The sequence below is a fragment of the Pseudophryne corroboree genome, assembly GCF_028390025.1.
Source record: "Pseudophryne corroboree isolate aPseCor3 chromosome 11 unlocalized genomic scaffold, aPseCor3.hap2 SUPER_11_unloc_8, whole genome shotgun sequence".
Classification (NCBI taxonomy): Eukaryota; Metazoa; Chordata; class Amphibia; order Anura; family Myobatrachidae; genus Pseudophryne; species Pseudophryne corroboree.
In genome coordinates this window covers 236,300-254,900 of record NW_026967484.1, presented here as the reverse complement: position 1 = coordinate 254,900, position 18,601 = coordinate 236,300, and the positions used below count along the sequence as shown (strand labels likewise).

The 18,601-nt window shown below is 50.9% G+C and overlaps 1 protein-coding gene across 1 annotated transcript in view; it reads left to right on the top strand.

Moving 5' to 3' along the window:
• The window catches only part of LOC134982206 (neural-cadherin-like), a 203,617-nt gene that overhangs the window by 29,734 nt on the left and 155,282 nt on the right, over positions 1–18,601 (top strand). Inside the window, exon 8 of the mRNA XM_063948707.1 lies at positions 16,341–16,509. Coding sequence (XP_063804777.1) covers positions 16,341–16,509 — 169 coding nt within the window. The remainder of the gene's footprint in view (positions 1–16,340; positions 16,510–18,601) is intronic.

The following is an 18,601-nucleotide window of genomic DNA, read 5'->3' as shown; positions in this document are numbered from 1 at the left end:
TGTCTCATGCCCCCTATCAGTCCATCTCCTGCATGTGTCTCCTCCCCCTATCAGTCCATCTCCTGCATGTGTCTCCTCCCCCCTATCAGTCCATCTCCTGCATGTGTCTCCTCCCCCCTATCAGTCCATCTTCTGCATGTGTCTCCTCCCCCACTAAGTCCATCTTCTGCATGGGTCTCCTCCTCCCTATCAGTCCATCTCCTGCATGTGTCTCCTTCCCCCTATCATGTCAGGAATCGACTCACCACGGTGACATCTGTCCGCCGCTGCGGACTCCGTCCTGGGTCCCTGCGTTCATCTGTCATCCGCGTCTCTGCCATCAGACGCCATCCTGGGCCTGGGAGCGCTCCTGTGATAGCGGGCGTGTAGCACGCCGCGTTCCCGCTAGGCCGCGGCATGGGCGCCGCCATGACAGCCTCCAGCAGTCAGCATACGGCGGCCAATCCGGTGCTTGGCCGCACCCACTTTTCCTCACTCCACCAATGACTGTGTAACAAGGGGTATATATGAAGCTGCAGGATCAGTCTGCAGGCATCCTGAACTTTGTGTCACTCCTGCGACTCATGTGTAAGGATCTGGTTCCTGTTTCCTCCGTGTACCTGGATACCTACCTGCTGTTCCGTGTTCCTGGCTATCTACTTAAGACTCTGTACTCCTGGTTACTTCTCACAGCTCCGTGGAACTACAAGCCCCAGCAATACCTGCTTCCATCTACAGGCTTCACACTCACCACCATCTCTGTGTGCTTCAGCCTAGCAGTAGAGACTGACTCCAGGTGTGTTCCATCTCTCCACCTGTGATGCAGCTTGCATGCTGCCAGTGCTTCATCACCTGCACTGTGGACATAGTCAGACTCCTGCCTCTGCTACCAGGTTTGCCATACAACACCATTTCTGCTGGTTCCATGTTTTAATCTGCTCTGGTTCCCATACCAGAATATTCTCTGCCAAGTTATCACTCATCTGTTATCATCACTACCGGTTATCATTTCATCAGTCACCATTCATTCTGTTACCATAGACTTTCAGCTGCCACGCTGTACAATTGACATTTGCATTTCCTACTGTTATTTTCTGCTGCCGTTTTGTGAACCATCTGTCTAATAAAGATCATTGCGCTCATGCGCAGAAACATAATCCAGCCTCCTCGTTTTCTCCCATCCACCTCCACTGACCCACTAGCGCCCCCTCCGGGGACACAGACAAAACCAAGTCTGACAGTAAGTTCAGGATCGATGGACTCGGATGGTGGACGGAGTGTGGGGTCAGAGGCCTTGCAAAATCTGGTCTCCCGTTTGGATGGTCAAGAGGCTGCGCAGCAGCAGATGTTCCAGTTCCTGCAAGGGATGTCCTCCCGGATAGATACACTACAGCAATCCCTGCCTAGTGTACACACTCCTACAGTTCCTGTTACTCCAGCACCTGCCAGTACTGTGAGTTCCTCTATGCCGGCTGCATCAGCTCCAGTGTCACGTCTGCACCTGCCCGTGCCAAGCAAGTATGATGGCAGCCCAAAGTTATGTCGCGGGTTTCTCAACCAATGTGAAATCCAGTTTGAATTGTTATCACATAATTTCCCCACGTCAAGATCCAAGGTTGCCTACATCATCTCTCTACTTTCTGGATCTGCTTTGAGTTGGGTGTCTCCTCTGTGGGAACGTGCCGACCCTCTGATTAACAACTATGCAGAATTCGTGTCAACCTTCAGACGGATCTTTGACGAGCCTGGTCGTGCAACATCAGCTTCTGCCGACCTAATCCAACTTCGTCAAGGTACCCGTAGTATGGGACAATATGTCATCCAGTTCCAGACGTTGGCCGCAGAGATTCAGTGGAACAATCAAGCCCTGGTAGCAGCTTTCTGGCATGGACTCTCAGATCGGATCAAGGACGAACTGGCAACCCGCGATCTTCCTGTACAATTGTCCGATTTAATTTCCTTGTGCATCAAGTTGGACTCTCGCATCCGCGAACGCAACAATGAACGTGCTCGGAGTGAGCCACGCAGATCAAGGATGATACCTTCCGTACAGTTCCAGTCTCCACCTTCTGATGAGCCTATGCAAATAAATAGGTCCCGCCTAACTCCTGAGGAGCGGTCAAGAAGACTTCGTGAGAGACTATGTCTTTATTGTGCGGCTGCAGGTCACCAGATTAATTCCTGCACAGTGCGTTCGGGAAACGCCAGATCCTGACTTGTAAAGGAGGAGTCAAGTTGGGATCTTCTAGACAAGCTCCTTCTAATCAAGACCTTATCCTTCCTGTGACTTTAGAGACTTCAGTTGGGCTTCAGTCTGCATCAGCATTAGTGGACTGTGGAGCCGCAGGAAATTTCATCACCCAAGCTGCGGTAAATAAATTTTGCTTGCCTGTATGTGAACTTTCTTACCCAGTCTACATTACCGCCGTGGATGGTAGCCGAATCTCCAAGGGGAATATTTCTCACCAAACTGCACCAGTGGTTTTGGGAGTTGGGTTCCTACACTCAGAATTAATAAAGTTCTTAGTCATTCCTCAAGCCACCCAGGAGATCGTTTTGGGCATGCCCTGGCTCCAGCTACACAATCCACAGTTTGACTGGTCAACGTTACAACTTACTTCATGGGGTTCACATTGCCATCAGTCCTGTTTAGCCCAAGTTTGTCCAATCAAGTCTACTGAAGTAAAAACCCAGTCAAGTCTTCCTGCGGCTTATCAAGATTTCTCTGATGTCTTCAGTGAAAAAGCCGCGGATGTCCTGCCGCCCCATAGAGAATGGGATTGTCCCATCGATCTCCTTCCCGGCAAGAAGCCACCTAGGGGGCGTACCTACCCGTTATCTGTTCCCGAAACTGAAGCGATGAGCGACTACATCAGGGAGAATTTACAGAAGGGATTCATTCGTCCTTAATCATCACCCGCTGGTGCAGGCTTCTTCTTTGTTAAAAAGAAGGATGGAGGACTGCGTCCATGCATTGACTACCGGGGTCTCAATGACATTACCATTAAAAATAGTTATCCATTACCACTCATTACCGAATTATTTGACAGAGTTAAAGGAGCCCGCATCTTCACCAAGCTAGATCTCCGCGGTGCCTACAACCTCATCAGAATCCGGAGTGGTGACGAATGGAAGACAGCTTTTAACACTCGAGATGGTCATTACGAGTACCTGGTAATGCCATTCGGGTTGAGTAATGCCCCAGCAGTGTTCCAACACTTTGTGAACGAAATCTTCCGTGACGTTCTGTATAAATACCTCGTTGTTTATCTGGATGATATCCTCATCTTCTCCCAAGATCTTCCCTCTCATCGTCTACAAGTCCGTGAAGTCCTCCGACGTCTTCGTGAGAACCGGCTCTACTGTAAACTATCCAAGTGTACCTTTGAAGTTTCCTCTATACCCTTCCTGGGATATATAATTTCCGGATCGGATCTCCAGATGGACCCGACAAAGTTGGAAGCCATTGCCAATTGGTCCATTCCAAATTCTCTCAAGTCTATTCAGCGGTTCCTGGGATTTGCCAACTACTATAGGAAATTTATTCGGGGATTCTCCACTCTCATCGCTCCTATTACCAACTTAACTCGGAAAGGGGCAGACCATTCCAACTGGTCAGAAGAGGCTTTAGCGGCCTTCCAGAAAATCAAGCTGGCCTTTATGTCTGCTCCAGTTCTGTCCCAGCCAGATGTAAACAGACCGTTCAAGTTGGAGGTGGATGCCTCTACAGTTGGAGTTGGAGCTGTTCTCTCCCAGAAGGGAACTGATGGGAAAATCCACCCCTGTGGATTTTATTCTCGTAAATTCCTCCCTGCAGAAGCTAACTATTCCGTTGGAGATCAAGAACTACTGGCGATTAAGCTGGCCCTCGAGGAATGGAGGTATCTCCTGGAAGGGGCCAAACATCCGTTCAACATCTACACGGATCATAAAAATCTGCTATATTTAAAGGCAGCCCAGTGCCTTAATCCTCGCCAGTCCAGGTGGGCTATGTTTTTCTCACGTTTTAACTTTAAGCTTCATTTCCGCCCAGGTTCGCAGAATGTTAAAGCTGACGCCTTATCCCGATCTATGGAATCCGTAGAGGAAACGTCTGACTCAGTTCCACATTCCATCCTGAGTCCAGTGGTATTTGCTGCATCTCAAGTCTCCCCAGCTCCTCCTCCTGGTAAGACTTTTGTTTCCCCAGAACTCCGTCCCAAGTTGCTGTCTTGGGCCCATCAATCCAAGTTCACTGGTCATCCCGGTGTTCTGAAAACCTTCAAGTTCCTCTCTGAGACATACTGGTGGCCAAAGATGAAAGCTGACATCAAGGATTTCGTGGCATCCTGTCCTAAGTGTGTGCAGCACAAGACTCCTCGTCAGTCTCCAGCAGGTCAGTTACAACCATTGTCTGTTCCTAGTCGCCCTTGGTCACACCTGTCCATGGACTTTATCTCCGACCTTCCTCCTTCTCAAGGATACAATACCATCTGGGTTGTAGTGGACAGATTTACCAAGATGGCCCATTTTGTTCCTCTCCAGGGTCTCCCTTCTGCCCCAAAACTCGCCCAAATCTTCCTACGGGAGATTTTCCGCTTACATGGTCTACCCTCAGAAATAATATCCGACCGAGGTGTACAGTTTGTAGCGAGGTTTTGGAGGGCTCTCTGTTCTGCCATGCAGGTTAAACTGAAGTTCTCGTCATCTTACCACCCTCAGACGAATGGGCAGACAGAGAGGGTAAATCAAGAACTAGAGACATTTTTAAGGTTGTATGTTTCATCTTCTCAGGATGACTGGTTTGATCTGCTCCCATGGGCCGAGTTTGCCCACAACTTCCGCTACCACACTGCTACTGAGACAACTCCATTGTGTTCCAGAACACACAACTCCATCCTCGTGTTCCAGATTTCCAAGAACTCCCTCACATGGATGTTCCTGCTGCCACTACTGCCCTGAGTCAGTTTTCTTCAATCTGGAGGAAGATTCACACTTCTCTCAAAAAGGCCTCCAGCCGGTATAAATACTTTGCTGATCGCAAAAGACGTGCAGTTCCTAGCCTGAAACCTGGGGACAAGGTTTGGCTGTCTACCCGGAACCTCCGTCTTAGGGTCCCGTCTATGAAATTTGCACCACGTTTCATTGGTCCCTTTCCTGTCGAAAGAGTCATCAACCCTGTGGCCTACAAGCTGAAGTTACCACCTTCTTTGCGAATACCTAATGCTTTTCATGTTTCTCTCCTCAGACCTTTAGTCCTGAATCGTTTCCAAAGAGCTCTTCCAGTTGGTCCCAAAGTTCGAACTCAGCGGGGCGTGGAGTTCGAGATTGGCAAGATTCTGGATTCCCGTTGCCGGTATGGACGTCTTCAATACCTTGTCGATTGGTCCGGTTATGGCCCAGAGGAGAGAAGTTGGGTAAATTCGTTGGATGACCATGCTCCAAGGTTGGTCCGTGTCTTCCATAACACTCATCCTTCCAAGCCACGTGGGTGTTCGGTGCCCACCCTTAAAGGAGGGGGTACTGTCAGGAATCGACTCACCACGGTGACATCTGTCCGCCGCTGCGGACTCCGTCCTGGGTCCCTGCGTTCATCTGTCATCCGCGTCTCTGCCATCAGACGCCATCCTGGGCCTGGGAGCGCTCCTGTGATAGCGGGCGTGTAGCACGCCGCGTTCCCGCTAGGCCGCGGCATGGGCGCCGCCATGACAGCCTCCAGCAGTCAGCATACGGCGGCCAATCCGGTGCTTGGCCGCACCCACTTTTCCTCACTCCACCAATGACTGTGTAACAAGGGGTATATATGAAGCTGCAGGATCAGTCTGCAGGCATCCTGAACTTTGTGTCACTCCTGCGACTCATGTGTAAGGATCTGGTTCCTGTTTCCTCCGTGTACCTGGATACCTACCTGCTGTTCCGTGTTCCTGGCTATCTACTTAAGACTCTGTACTCCTGGTTACTTCTCACAGCTCCGTGGAACTACAAGCCCCAGCAATACCTGCTTCCATCTACAGGCTTCACACTCACCACCATCTCTGTGTGCTTCAGCCTAGCAGTAGAGACTGACTCCAGGTGTGTTCCATCTCTCCACCTGTGATGCAGCTTGCATGCTGCCAGTGCTTCATCACCTGCACTGTGGACATAGTCAGACTCCTGCCTCTGCTACCAGGTTTGCCATACAACACTATCTCTGCTGGTTCCATGTTTTAATCTGCTCTGGTTCCCATACCAGAATATTCTCTGCCAAGTTATCACTCATCTGTTATCATCACTACCGGTTATCATTTCATCAGTCACCATTCATTCTGTTACCATAGACTTTCAGCTGCCACGCTGTACAATTGACATTTGCATTTCCTACTGTTATTTTCTGCTGCCGTTTTGTGAACCATCTGTCTAATAAATATCATTGCGCTCATGCGCAGAAACATAATCCAGCCTCCTCGTTTTCTCCCATCCACCTCCACTGACCCACTAGCGCCCCCTCCGGGGACACAGACAAAACCAAGTCTGACATATCAGTCCATCTTATGCATGTCTCCTCCCCACTATCAGTCCATCTTCTGCATGTGTCTCCTCCCCCTACTCCATCTTCTGAATGTGTCTCCTCCTCCCTATCAGTCCATCTCCTGCATGTGTCTCCTCCCCCCCTATCAGTCCATCTTCTGCATGTGTCTCCTCCCCCTATCAGTCCATCTTCTGCATGTGTCTCCTCCCCCCTATCAGTCTATCTTTTGCATGTGTCTCCTGCCCCCTATCAGTCCATCTCCTGCATGTGTCTCCTCCCCCTATCAGTCCATCTCCTGCATGTGTCTCCTCCTCCCTATCAGTCCATCTCCTGCATGTGTCTCCTCCCCCCTATCAGTCCATCTTCTGCATGTGTCTCCTCCCCCACTAAGTTCATCTTCTGCATGGGTCTCCTCCTCCCTATCAGTCCATCTCCTGCATGTGTCTCCTCCTCCCTATCAGTCCATCTCCTGCATGTGTCTCCTCCCCCCTATCAGTCCATCTTCTGCATGTGTCTCCTCCCCCACTAAGTCCATCTTCTGCGTGGGTCTCCTCCTCCATATCAGTCCATCTTCTGCATGTGTCTCCTCCCACCTATCCATCCATCTCCTGCATGTGTCTCATGCCCCATCAGTCCATCTCCTGCATGTGTCTCTTCCCCCCTATCAGTCCATCTCCTGCATGTGTCTCCTCCCCCTATCAGTCCATCTCCTGCATGTGTCTCCTCCCCCCTATCAGTCCATCTCCTGCATGTGTCTCCTCCCCCCTATCAGTCCATCTTCTGCATGTGTCTCCTCCCCCACTAAGTCCATCTTCTGCATGTGTCTCCTCCTCCATATCAGTCCATCTCCTGCATGTGTCTCCTCCCCCCTATCAGTCCATCTTCTGCATGTGTCTCCTCCCCCTATCAGTCCATCTTCTGCATGTGTCTCCTCCCCCCTATCAGTCCATCTTCTGCATGTGTCTCCTCCCCCTTATCCATCCATCTCCTGCATGTGTCTCATGCCCCCTATCAGTCCATCTCCTGCATGTGTCTCCTCCCCCTATCAGTCCATCTCCTGCATGTGTCTCCTCCCCCCTATCAGTCCATCTCCTGCATGTGTCTCCTCCCCCCTATCAGTCCATCTTCTGCATGTGTCTCCTCCCCCACTAAGTCCATCTTCTGCATGGGTCTCCTCCTCCCTATCAGTCCATCTCCTGCATGTGTCTCCTTCCCCCTATCAGTCCATCTTATGCATGTGTCTCCTCCCCACTATCAGTCCATCTTCTGCATGTGTCTCCTCCCCCTACTCCATCTTCTGAATGTGTCTCCTCCTCCCTATCAGTCCATCTCCTGCATGTGTCTCCTCCCCCCCTATCAGTCCATCTTCTGCATGTGTCTCCTCCCCCCTATCAGTCTATCTTTTGCATGTGTCTCCTGCCCCCTATCAGTCCATCTCCTGCATGTGTCTCCTCCCCTTATCAGTCCATCTCCTGCATGTGTCTCCTCCCCCTATCAGTCCATCTCCTGCATGTGTCTCCTCCTCCCTATCAGTCCATCTCCTGCATGTGTCTCCTCCCCCCTATCAGTCCATCTTCTGCATGTGTCTCCTCCCCCACTAAGTCCATCTTCTGCGTGGGTCTCCTCCTCCATATCAGTCCATCTTCTGCATGTGTCTCCTCCGTCCTATCCATCCATCTCCTGCATGTGTCTCATGCCCCCATCAGTCCATCTCCTGCATGTGTCTCCTCCCCCCTATCAGTCCATCTCCTGCATGTGTCTCCTACCCCCATCAGTCCATCTTCTGCATGTGTCTCCTCCCCCTTTCAGTCCATCTCCTGCATGTGTCTCCTCCCCCTATCAGTCCATCTCCTGCATGTGTCTCCTCCTCCCTATCAGTCCAGCTTCTGCATGTGTCTCCCCCCCCTATCAGTCCACCTCCTGCATTTGTCTCTTCCCCCCTATCAGTCCATCTCCTGCATGTGTCTCCTCCCCCTATCAGTCCATCTCCTGCATGTGTCTCCTCCCCCCTATCAGTCCCTCTCCTGCAGGTGTCTCCTCCTCCCTATCAGTCCATCTCCTGCAGGTGTCTCCTCCCCCTTATCAGTCCATCTTCTGCATGTGTCCCCTCCCCCTATCAGTCCATCTTCTGCATGTGTCTTCTTAACCCTTTCAGTACATCTCCTGCATGTGTCTCCTCCCCGCTATCAGTCCATCTTCTGCATGTGTCTCCTCCCACACTAAGTTCATCTTCTGCATGTGTCTCCTCCTCCCTCAGTCCATCTTCTGTATGTGTCTCCTCCCCCCTATCTATCCATCTCCTGCATGTGTCTCCTCCCCCTATCAGTCCATCTCCTGCATGTGTCTCCTCCCCGCTATCAGTCCATCTTCTGCATGTGTCTCCTCCCCCCTATCAGTCCATCTCCTGCATGTGTCTCCTCCCCCCTATCTATCCATCTCCTGCATGTGTCTCCTCCCCCTATCAGTCCATCTCCTGCATGTGTCTCCTCCCCCCTATCAGTCCATCTCCTGCATGTGTCTCTTCCCCCCTATCAGTCCATCTCCTGCATTTGTCTCCTACCCCCATCAGTCCATCTTCTGCATGTGTCTCCTCCCCCTTTCAGTCCATCTCCTGCATGTGTCTCCTCCCCCTATCAGTCCATCTCCTGCATGTGTCTCCTCCTCCCTATCAGTCCATCTTCTGCATGTGTCTCCTGCCCCTATCAGTCCATCTCCTGCATTTGTCTCTTCCCCCCTATCAGTCCATCTCCTGCATGTGTCTCCTCCCCCCTATCAGTCCATCTTCTGCATGTGTCTCCTCCCCGCTATCAGTCCATCTCCTGCATGTGTCTCCTCCCCGCTATCAGTCCATCTCCGGCAGGTGTCTCCTCCTCCCTATCAGTCCATCTCCTGCAGGTGTCTCCTCCCCCTTATCAGTCCATCTTTTGCTTGTGTCTCCTCCCCGCTATCAGTCCATCTTCTGCATGTGTCTCCTACCCCACTAAGTTCATCTTCTGCATGTGTCTCCTCCTCCCTATCAGTCCATCTTCTGCATGTGTCTCCTCCCCCCTATCTATCCATCTCCTGCATGTGTCTCCTCCCCCTATCAGTCCATTTCCTGCATGTGTCTCCTCCCCCCTATCAGTCCATCTTCTGCATGTGTCTCCTCCCCCACTAAGTTCATCTTCTGCATGGGTCTCCTCCTCCCTATCAGTCCATCTTCTGCATGTGTCTCCTCCCCCCTATCCATCCATCTCCTGCATGTGTCTCTTCCCCCCATCAGTCCATCTCCTACATGTGTCTCTTCCCCCCTAGTCCATCTCCTGCATGTGTCTCCTCCCCCCATCAGTCCATCTTCTGCATGTGTCTCCTCCCCCTTTCAGTCCATCTCCTGCATGTGGCTCCTCCCCCTATCAGTCCATCTCCTGCATGTGTCTCCTGCCCCTATCAGTCCATCTCCTGCATGTGTCTCCTGCCCCCTATCAGTCCATCTCCTGCATGTGTCTCCACCTCCCTATCAGTCCATCTTCTGCATGTGTCTCCTCCCCCTATCAGTCCACCTCCTGCATGTCTCTTCCCCACTATCAGTCCATCTCCTGCACGTGTCTCCCCCCCCCCTATCAGTCCATCTCCTGCATGTGTCTCCTCCCCCCTATCAGTCCATCTCCTGCAGGTGTCTCCTCCTCCCTATCAGTACATCTCCTGCAGGTGTCTCCTCCCCCCTATCAGTCCATCTTCTGCATGTGTCTCCTCCCCCTATCAGTCCATCTTCTGCATGTGTCTTCTCCACCCTATCAGTACATCTCCTGCATGTGTTTCCTCCCCCTATCAGCCCATCTTCTGCATGTGTCTCCTCCCCCACTAAGTTCATCTTCTGCATGTGTCTCCTCCTCCCTATCAGTCCATCTTCTGCATGTGTCTCCTCCCCCTATCAGTCCATCTCCTGCATGTGTCTCCTCCCCCTATCAGTCCATCTTCTGCATGTGTCTCCTACTCCCTATCAGTCCATCTCCGTCATGGTTCTCCTCCCCCACTAAGTCCATCTCCTGCATGGTTCTCCTCCCCCACTAAGTCAATCTCCTGCATGGTTCTCCTCACCCCTATCAGTCCATCTCCTGCATGTGTCTCCTCCCCCTATCAGTCCATCTCCTGCATGTGTCTCTTCCCCCCTATCAGTCCATCTCCTGCATTTGTCTCCTACCCCCATCAGTCCATCTTCTGCATGTTTCTCCTCCCCCTTTCAGTCCATCTCCTGCATGTGTCTCCTCCCCCTATCAGTCCATCTCCTGCATGTGTCTCCTCTCCCCTATCAGTCCATCTCCTGCAGGTGTCTCCTCCTCCCTATCAGTCCATCTCCTGCAGGTGTCTCCTCCCCCTTATCAGTCCATCTTCTGCATGTGTCTCCTCCCCCTATCAGTCCATCTTCTGCATGTGTCTTCTTCACCCTATCAGTCCATCTCCTGCATGTGTCTCCTCCCCCTTATCAGTCCATCTTCTGCATGTGTCTCCTCCCCCTATCAGTCCATCTTCTGCATGTGTCTTCTTCACCCTATCAGTACATCTTCTGCATGTGTCTCCTCCCCCACTAAGTTCATCTTCTGCATGTGTCTCCTCCTCCCTATCAGTCCATCTTCTGCATGTGTCTCCTCCCCCTATCAGTCCATCTCCTGCATGTGTCTCCTCCCCCCTATCAGTCCATCTTCTGCATGTGTCTCCTCCCCCACTAAGTTCATCTTCTGCATGTGTCTCCTCCTCCCTATCAGTCCATCTTCTGCATGTGTCTCCTCCCCCCTATCTATCCATCTCCTGCATGTGTCTCCTCCCCCTATCAGTCCATTTCCTGCATGTGTCTCCTCCCCCCTATCAGTCCATCTCCTGCATGTGTCTCCTCCTCCCTATCAGTCCATCTTCTGCATGTGTCTCCTGCCCCTATCAGTCCATCTCCTGCATTTGTCTCTTCCCCCCTATCAGTCCATCTCCTGCATGTGTCTCCTCCCCCCTATCAGTCCATCTTCTGCATGTGTCTCCTCCCCGCTATCAGTCCATCTCCTGCATGTGTCTCCTCCCCGCTATCAGTCCATCTCCTGCAGGTGTCTCCTCCTCCCTATCAGTCCATCTTCTGCATGTGTCTCCTACTCCCTATCAGTCCATCTCCGTCATGGTTCTCCTCCCCCACTAAGTCCATCTCCTGCATGGTTCTCCTCCCCCACTAAGTCAATCTCCTGCATGGTTCTCCTCACCCCTATCAGTCCATCTCCTGCATGTGTCTCCTCCCCCTATCAGTCCATCTCCTGCATGTGTCTCTTCCCCCCTATCAGTCCATCTCCTGCATTTGTCTCCTACCCCCATCAGTCCATCTTCTGCATGTGTCTCCTCCCCCTTTCAGTCCATCTCCTGCATGTGGCTCCTCCCCCTATCAGTCCATCTCCTGCATGTGTCTCCTGCCCCTATCAGTCCATCTCCTGCATGTGTCTCCTGCCCCCTATCAGTCCATCTCCTGCATGTGTCTCCACCTCCCTATCAGTCCATCTTCTGCATGTGTCTCCTCCCCCTATCAGTCCACCTCCTGCATGTCTCTTCCCCACTATCAGTCCATCTCCTGCACGTGTCTCCCCCCCCCTATCAGTCCATCTCCTGCATGTGTCTCCTCCCCCCTATCAGTCCATCTCCTGCAGGTGTCTCCTCCTCCCTATCAGTACATCTCCTGCAGGTGTCTCCTCCCCCCTATCAGTCCATCTTCTGCATGTGTCTCCTCCCCCTATCAGTCCATCTTCTGCATGTGTCTTCTCCACCCTATCAGTACATCTCCTGCATGTGTTTCCTCCCCCTATCAGCCCATCTTCTGCATGGTTCTCCTCCCCCACTAAGTCAATCTCCTGCATGGTTCTCCTCACCCCTATCAGTCCATCTCCTGCATGTGTCTCCTCCCCCTATCAGTCCATCTCCTGCATGTGTCTCTTCCCCCCTATCAGTCCATCTCCTGCATTTGTCTCCTACCCCCATCAGTCCATCTTCTGCATGTTTCTCCTCCCCCTTTCAGTCCATCTCCTGCATGTGTCTCCTCCCCCTATCAGTCCATCTCCTGCATGTGTCTCCTCTCCCCTATCAGTCCATCTCCTGCAGGTGTCTCCTCCTCCCTATCAGTCCATCTCCTGCAGGTGTCTCCTCCCCCTTATCAGTCCATCTTCTGCATGTGTCTCCTCCCCCTATCAGTCCATCTTCTGCATGTGTCTTCTTCACCCTATCAGTCCATCTCCTGCATGTGTCTCCTCCCCCTTATCAGTCCATCTTCTGCATGTGTCTCCTCCCCCTATCAGTCCATCTTCTGCATGTGTCTTCTTCACCCTATCAGTACATCTTCTGCATGTGTCTCCTCCCCCACTAAGTTCATCTTCTGCATGTGTCTCCTCCTCCCTATCAGTCCATCTTCTGCATGTGTCTCCTCCCCCTATCAGTCCATCTCCTGCATGTGTCTCCTCCCCCCTATCAGTCCATCTTCTGCATGTGTCTCCTCCCCCACTAAGTCCATCTTCTGCATGGGTCTCCTCCTCCCTATCAGTCCATCTCCTGCATGTGTCTCCCCCCCCCCTATCAGTCCATCTCCTGCATGTGTCTCCTCCCCCCTATCAGTCCATCTTCTGCATGTGTCTCCTCCCCCTATCAGTCCATCTCCTGCATGTGTCTCCTCCCCCCTATCAGTCCATCTCATGCATGTGTCTCCTCCCCCCTATCAGTCCATCTTCTGCATGTGTCTCCTCCCCCACTAAGTCCATCTTCTGCATGGTTCTCCTCCTCCCTATCAGTCCATCTCTTGCCTGTGTCTCCCCCCCTATCAGTCCATCTCCTGCATGTGTCTCCTCCCCCCTATCAGTCCATCTTCTGCATGTGTCTCCTCCCCCTATCAGTCCATCTCCTGCATGTGTCTCCCCCCCCCTATCAGTCCATCTCCTGCATGTGTCTCCTCCCCCCTATCAGTCCATCTTCTGCATGTGTCTCCTCCCCCACTAAGTCCATCTTCTGCATGGGTCTCCTCCTCCCTATCAGTCCATCTCCTGCATGTGTCTCCCCCCCTATCAGTCCATCTCCTGCATGTGTCTTCTCCCCCCTATCAGTCCATCTTCTGCATGTGTCTCCTCCCCCACTAAGTCCATCTTCTGCATGTGTCTCCTCCCCCTTTCAGTCCATCTTCTGCATGTGTCTCTTCCCCCCATCAGTCCATCTCCTACATGTGTCTCTTTTCCCTAGTCCGTCTCCTGCATGTGTCTCCTCCCCCCATCAGTCCATCTTCTGCATGTGTCTCCTCCCCCTTTCAGTCCATCTCCTGCATGTGTCTCCTCCCCCTATCAGTCCATCTCCTTCATGTGTCTCCTGCCCCTATCAGTCCATCTCCTGCATGTGTCTCCTGCCCCCTATCAGTCCATCTCCTGCATGTGTCTCCACCTCCCTATCAGTCCATCTTCTGCATGTGTCTCCTCCCCCTATCAGTCCACCTCCTGTATGTGTCTCTTCCCCCCTATCAGTCCATCTACTGCACGTGTCTACTCCCCCCTATCAGTCCATCTCCTGCAGGTGTCTCCTCCTCCCTATCAGTACATCTCCTGCAGGTGTCTCCTCCCCCCTATCAGTCCATCGTCTGCATGTGTCTCCTCTCCCTATCAGTCCATCCTCTGCATGTGTCTTCTCCACCCTATCAGTACATCTCCTGCATGTGTCTTCTGCATGTGTCTCCTCCTCCCTATCAGTCCATCTTCTGCATGTGTCTCCTCCCCCTATCAGTCCATCTCCTGCATGTGTCTCCTCCCCCCTATCAGTACATCTCCTGCATGTGTCTTCTGCATGTGTCTCCTCCCCCTATCAGTCCATCTCCTGCATGTGTCTCCTCCCCCCTATAAGTCCATCTTCTGCATGTGTCTCCTACTCCCTATCAGTCCATCTTCTGCATGTGTCTCCTCCCCCACTAAGTCCATCTTCTGCATGTGTCTCCTCCTCCCTGTCAGTCCATCTTCTGCATGTGTCTCCTTTCCACTATCAGTCCATCTCCGTCATGGTTCTCCTCCCCCACTAAGTCCATCTCCTGCATGGTTCTCCTCCCCCACTAAGTCAATCTCCTGCATGGTTCTCCTCCCCCACTAAGTCCATCTCCTGCATTGTTCTCCTCCCCCACTAAGTGCATCTCCTGCATGGTTCTCCTCCCCCACTAAGTCAATCTCCTGCATGTTTCTCCTCCCCCACTAAGTCAATCTCCTGCATGCTTCTCCTCTCCCCTATCAGTCCATCTTCTGCATGTGTCTCCTCCACATATCATTCCATCTTCTGCATGGTTCCCCTCTCCCCTATCAGTCAATCTTCTGCATGGGTCTTCTCCCCCCCTCTCAGTCCATCTTCTGCATGTGTTTCCTCCCCCCATCAGTCCATCTTCTGCATGTGTCTCCTCCCCCCTATCAGTCCATCTTCTGCATGTGTCTCCCCCCCTATCAGGCCATCTCCTGCATGGTTCTCCTCCCCCCTATCAGTCCATCTTCTCTATGTGTCTCCTTCCCCCTATCAGTCCATCTTCTGCATGTGTCTCCTGCACCCTATCAGTCCATCTCCTGCATGGTTCTCCTCCCCCCTCAGCTTTCAAATGTCATGTGTTCAGCTCTCAACTGTCGTGTGTTCAGCTCCCAACTGTCGTGTGTTCAGCTCCCAACTGTCGTGTTTTCAGCTTCCAACTGTCGTGTGTTCAGCTCCCAACTGTCGTGTGTTCAGATCCCAACTGTCCTGTGTTCAGATCCCAACTGTCCTGTGTTCAGATCCCAACTGTTGTGTGTTCAGATCCCAACTGTCATGTGTTCAGATCCCAACTGTCATGTGTTCAGATCCCAACTGTCGTGTGTACAGCTCCCAACTGTCAGGTGTTCAGCTCCTTACTGTCATGTGGTCAGCTCGCAACTGTTGTGTGTTCAGCTCCCAACTGTCGTGTATTCAGCTCCTCACTGTCATGTGTTCAGCTCCCAACTGCCATGTGTCCCAGTTGTGAGCTCTTTGGCTGGAACACCATTTATCATACAGAACAATTTATCACTCATTGAGTACCTAATTCTTTCTGCCCGTGATATAATTTGATCCTGCACCTGGAAATCTCTTACCATTTTGCAGTGAGAGTTGAGTATACCTGTTGATGAGCCTGTGTAATATACCTGGCAGTTGGGGTTGTATAACTTGCAGGTAGGTGGTGTTAGGAGATGTGACGGAGCTCGGGTCTTGCACCAGCGCACACACTATAATGATGGGCATCTCACCTGGGGCAGGATGTATTAAGATACATCGCCGCCCTTCGCCGGTTACCACAGTGATGTTGATCGCATATGTACTAACATATGCGATCAACATCGCGATGCGGTGACGAAGGCCCCCCGCGATATCTGTTGGTCTGCGGGGGGTCTCCGTCACCTCCCAGGGGTCCCCACACTGGCTAGACTCCGGGTAGCAGCAGCAGGCTGTCCCCGGCGCCTCCTCCTCCCCCCCCTCCAGCCGGAAGGACATCCGGCTGCGTTGCTAGGGGGAGGAGGAGACTACCTTCCGGGTCCAGGGCAGCCTGGAGGAAGGTAAGCCGGGGGGGGAGGCATCTGCGGCGGTGTCGGCGGGTTGCGGCGATAAGAAGCCCATAGGCTTCTATAGGGTATCGCCATCTCTGGACGACGAATATGCGGTGGTAGGGTATTAGTAAATTTGAAAATGCGGTAAAACCCTCGTTTTCGGGGTTTTTACCGCATTTTTCCTTTAGTACATCCCGCCCCTGAGCTTATAATCGCACCTGTCTTACCTGGGGAACTGAGATCGTTACACCTTCTCCTCTCAATGGTCTTTGCCGTTCTTTAAGTGTTTATCCCGCTACATCTTCCTCTATTTGCAGTGTGCAGATTATAGCAAGATCACCTCTGTCTTGGAAAACCAGCCCCCTGGAACATTTGTTCTTCAAGTAGAGGCAAAAGATGCCGACACCGGGGTGAATGGACAGGTGAAGTACGGAATTGTGCACAGAGAAGGCTTCCTGCCTGCCTTCACCATCCACCCAGATACAGGTAATGAGGACATGTAATAATCTCTCACTGCTTGTCTATATACCACGGTTATTCCTTCTGCTGTTCTGGTGTAGGAGAATTGACTATGGTGACATTTTATAATTTATTATTCATACTACTCAAAACCTACCGTGACAGGTAACACAATGTTAATTGAGTGCAGAAAACTTGGCTGTATGTCACAAAATAAATTTATACTCAAATGCCCAAATTACTCTTTGTTCAGCAATGAAATTCAAAAGCAAAGAATTTAGCTTTGTAACACAAAATCAGTTGTGTAGCAGTCAGAGGCGTAACTGCGGGAGGCAATGGCGTCAGCTGCCGCCGGGCTCCTGCTTTAGGGGGGCACCTCTCCTCCCATTCCATGTTCAACGACACTATTCAATTAAGTTAATTGACATGCTTACTGTATCTCTTCCGTGGCCAACTCCCCTCCCCCACTAGTCCCTGCACACCCTCTATATTATATATTCACATTTTACAAGTGTCACACCCAGGATTAGAACCCACGACCTATTACACTGGAGACAGACACCTTACTGATAGAGCTATTTGCTCCTGTATAGGAAATATGAGAATTCTAACTATATGAAGTTACTTCTCTGACAATTACACGTAACTTCATATAGTTAGAATTCTCATGCTTACTGTACAGTGTAATAGGTCATGGGTTCTAATCCTGGGCATGATACTTGTAAATGAATTGTCAGAGAAATAATGACTGAGCAGATCTATGTGGTGTGTGGCTGCACATTACACAGATCTGCCTAGTTGCAATGGTTTTGACTTGACAATTCTAAGTAGCTTCGTATAATTATAATCCGCAGGCGCAAATAGCTTGATCAGTAAGGCGTCTGCTTTCCGTGTAACAGGTCATGGGTTCTAATCCTGGGTGTGACTGCTAAGAAATGTGTGATTTGAACTAAATGACAATGAAATGTAAATATCTATAATGATTGCCGGGTACAGATCAGTGGTATGCAAAATGATTATTACTCTAGTTTCTGCCACACAGTCCCCCATAAAATGATTAGTGATTTCTGCATGTTTTACATTGGAAGAATATTCAGTACGATAGATATTTGTGCTAAGCATATGTCCATCAAACACAAATGTAATTCTGTTGGTAATCCGCAAGTGTATATCCTGCTGTCACTCCCTATTAAGTCTAATGTGACATGACGTCACAATGCTTATTAAATAAAATAGTTGTTGATAAATTGACATGCAGAAATATAAATGCAAATCCGAACCCAACACAGAAACAGTCATAGGACACTTGAACAGAATTTTGTTTGTAATGCTGACTTCTCTATGGAGAAATCCCCAGCAGATGACTGAGCCCCAAGAACTGACACTTTAATCATTCTATAAGCCATTTTCTTTCCACTCACATTCCCTTTTTCCATGTGACATCAGGACGGGAGAAGAAACGCTTATCTAATGTCAAATTATTTTCTTCTAATGATAAGTTCTATTCATACTGTATTTTATCTTGCTTCTAAAACAGAGATATAATGAGTCCATTAACCAGAGTATGATTGTTTACACCTGTTCATAGGAAACATAATTATATGTGACTTCTTTGTAGAGATACATAGGGGTATATTCAATTGACGTCGGATCCATTCCGACATTCATTTGTCTGAATGGATCCGACCTGGGTTATTCCATGTCAACTCAATTCGACTTTTTAAAAAGTCGAATTGAGATGCGGGAGCTGAGACAGGGGAGAGCCGCGGGCAGAAGGGGGAGAGCAGTGCTGTCTGTAGCGTTACTCTCCTCCGTCTGCCCGCGGCTCTCTCTCATCTCCCCCTCGTCCCTCCCCTCCATGGCTCTCCCGGTCTCTGCTCCCGCATCTCACTTCAACTTTTTTTAAAGTCGAATTGAGATGGTCAAAAAGGGGGCCAAAACCGCCGTTTTCGACACAAGCACGTGGATCGGCAGCTATTCCGCCGATCCACGTGCTTTTCGACAAGTCGAATTCCTCGACTTGTCGAATAATTTGGGGTTAGATTGAATAGGTCAGAACCCCTTCTGACCTAAAAAAGTAGAAAAATGCCGTCTTTTCGACACGCGGCAGCTTTCGATT